Genomic DNA, 1,138 nt, shown 5'->3' with positions numbered 1-1,138 from the left:
TATATATATATATATATATATATATATGTTGAGATAACCGTTCAGCGATTATCTTCCTGAACAGCTTGTAAATGAATGAGCAGCAGCCAAGAGGACAGGTTGGGTTTAGAAAGAAGTACAGCACTATAGGTGGTGTTTGCTCTAACGCAGTCGTTGGAACGAACGAGAGAGTTGCCTTTGTGCGTTGCGTTTATTGATTACAAAGAAGCCTTCGATAGCATCGAAATCAACGCAGAACTGCATGCTCTCAAGAAACAAGGATATGACGACGCAGTACGTCACCCTTCTCAGGGAAGCGAATACCGAGTACACAACGAGTGTAGCCCTGTTATTCTCATTAGTGAATGTTTCGGTGGAGAAGGGTGTCAAACAAGGAGACACCATCTCTCTTAAGCTTTTCACGGTGTCTCGAGACATGGACTGGAATGGAGGCATAAGGATAAACAGAGAGCTGCTCACCAAACCAAGATTCGCTGATGACATAACACTGATAGCGGAGAGAGCCGACCAGCTGCAAACCATGCTGAATGAACTGGATTTCAGGTATTCGGCGGTCAGCCTGAAGATCAATCGTAAGAAAACCAAGTACATATGGTCTGAGAGTGTATCAATCGGTCACCAAACAATGGGAAGCGATGAAATAGAAGAGGTGAGCAGCTATGTGTATTTCGGTCAAGAAGTGACTCTGAGGTGAGAGATGGAGAACGAGATCTCGCGAAGTGTAAAGGCAGGATGGAGAGAATTCAGCTCAGTGAAGGATGTGCTGGAGGCGAACCTAGACAAGGCAGCTCGCGTCAATCTTCTCAACAGCACAGTCTTGCCTCAGTGCTATACGCATGTGAGACTTTGGGCCTTGACGAAGCGAGAAGGTCAACATCTGCTTACGGGTCAGAGGGCCACGGAAAGGTTGATGTCGGGAATCGCGCTAACAAATCACATCCGGAATAAGGAGATCAGGGATAGAACTGGTGTGAAGGACGTCGATGCAGAATACCACCCCACGAAGCTACGCTGGGCCGGTCAAGTCGCACAGTTAGCAGACAATCGACGGATCCGTGCAACTGTCGAATGTTACCCGCGCGAACGGAAGAGACCACTCGGAAGACCTCCAGTCAGGTGGGAAGATGGAAAGATTATT

The 1,138-nt window shown here is 47.5% G+C and overlaps 1 protein-coding gene across 1 annotated transcript; it reads left to right on the top strand.

Moving 5' to 3' along the window:
- Positions 1-262: 262 nt before the first annotated feature.
- On the top strand, positions 263-694 carry LOC106874454 (uncharacterized). Its single transcript, XM_014922194.1, has one exon. The coding sequence runs from the start codon at positions 263-265 to the stop codon at positions 692-694; it is 432 nt and encodes a 143-aa protein (XP_014777680.1).
- The last annotated feature ends 444 nt before the right edge of the window (positions 695-1,138 follow it).

The sequence above is a fragment of the Octopus bimaculoides genome, chromosome 5, assembly GCF_001194135.2.
Source record: "Octopus bimaculoides isolate UCB-OBI-ISO-001 chromosome 5, ASM119413v2, whole genome shotgun sequence".
Taxonomy (NCBI): domain Eukaryota; kingdom Metazoa; phylum Mollusca; class Cephalopoda; order Octopoda; family Octopodidae; genus Octopus; species Octopus bimaculoides.
The sequence above is the reverse complement of the archived record's forward strand: the minus strand, read 5'-3'. Positions and strand labels throughout refer to the sequence as shown.

What these genes read in the sequence shown, in the direction of transcription:
- LOC106874454 (XM_014922194.1), top strand. Translation starts at nt 263, where the DNA reads ATGACGACGCAGTACGTCACCCTTCTCAGGGAAGCGAATACCGAGTAC.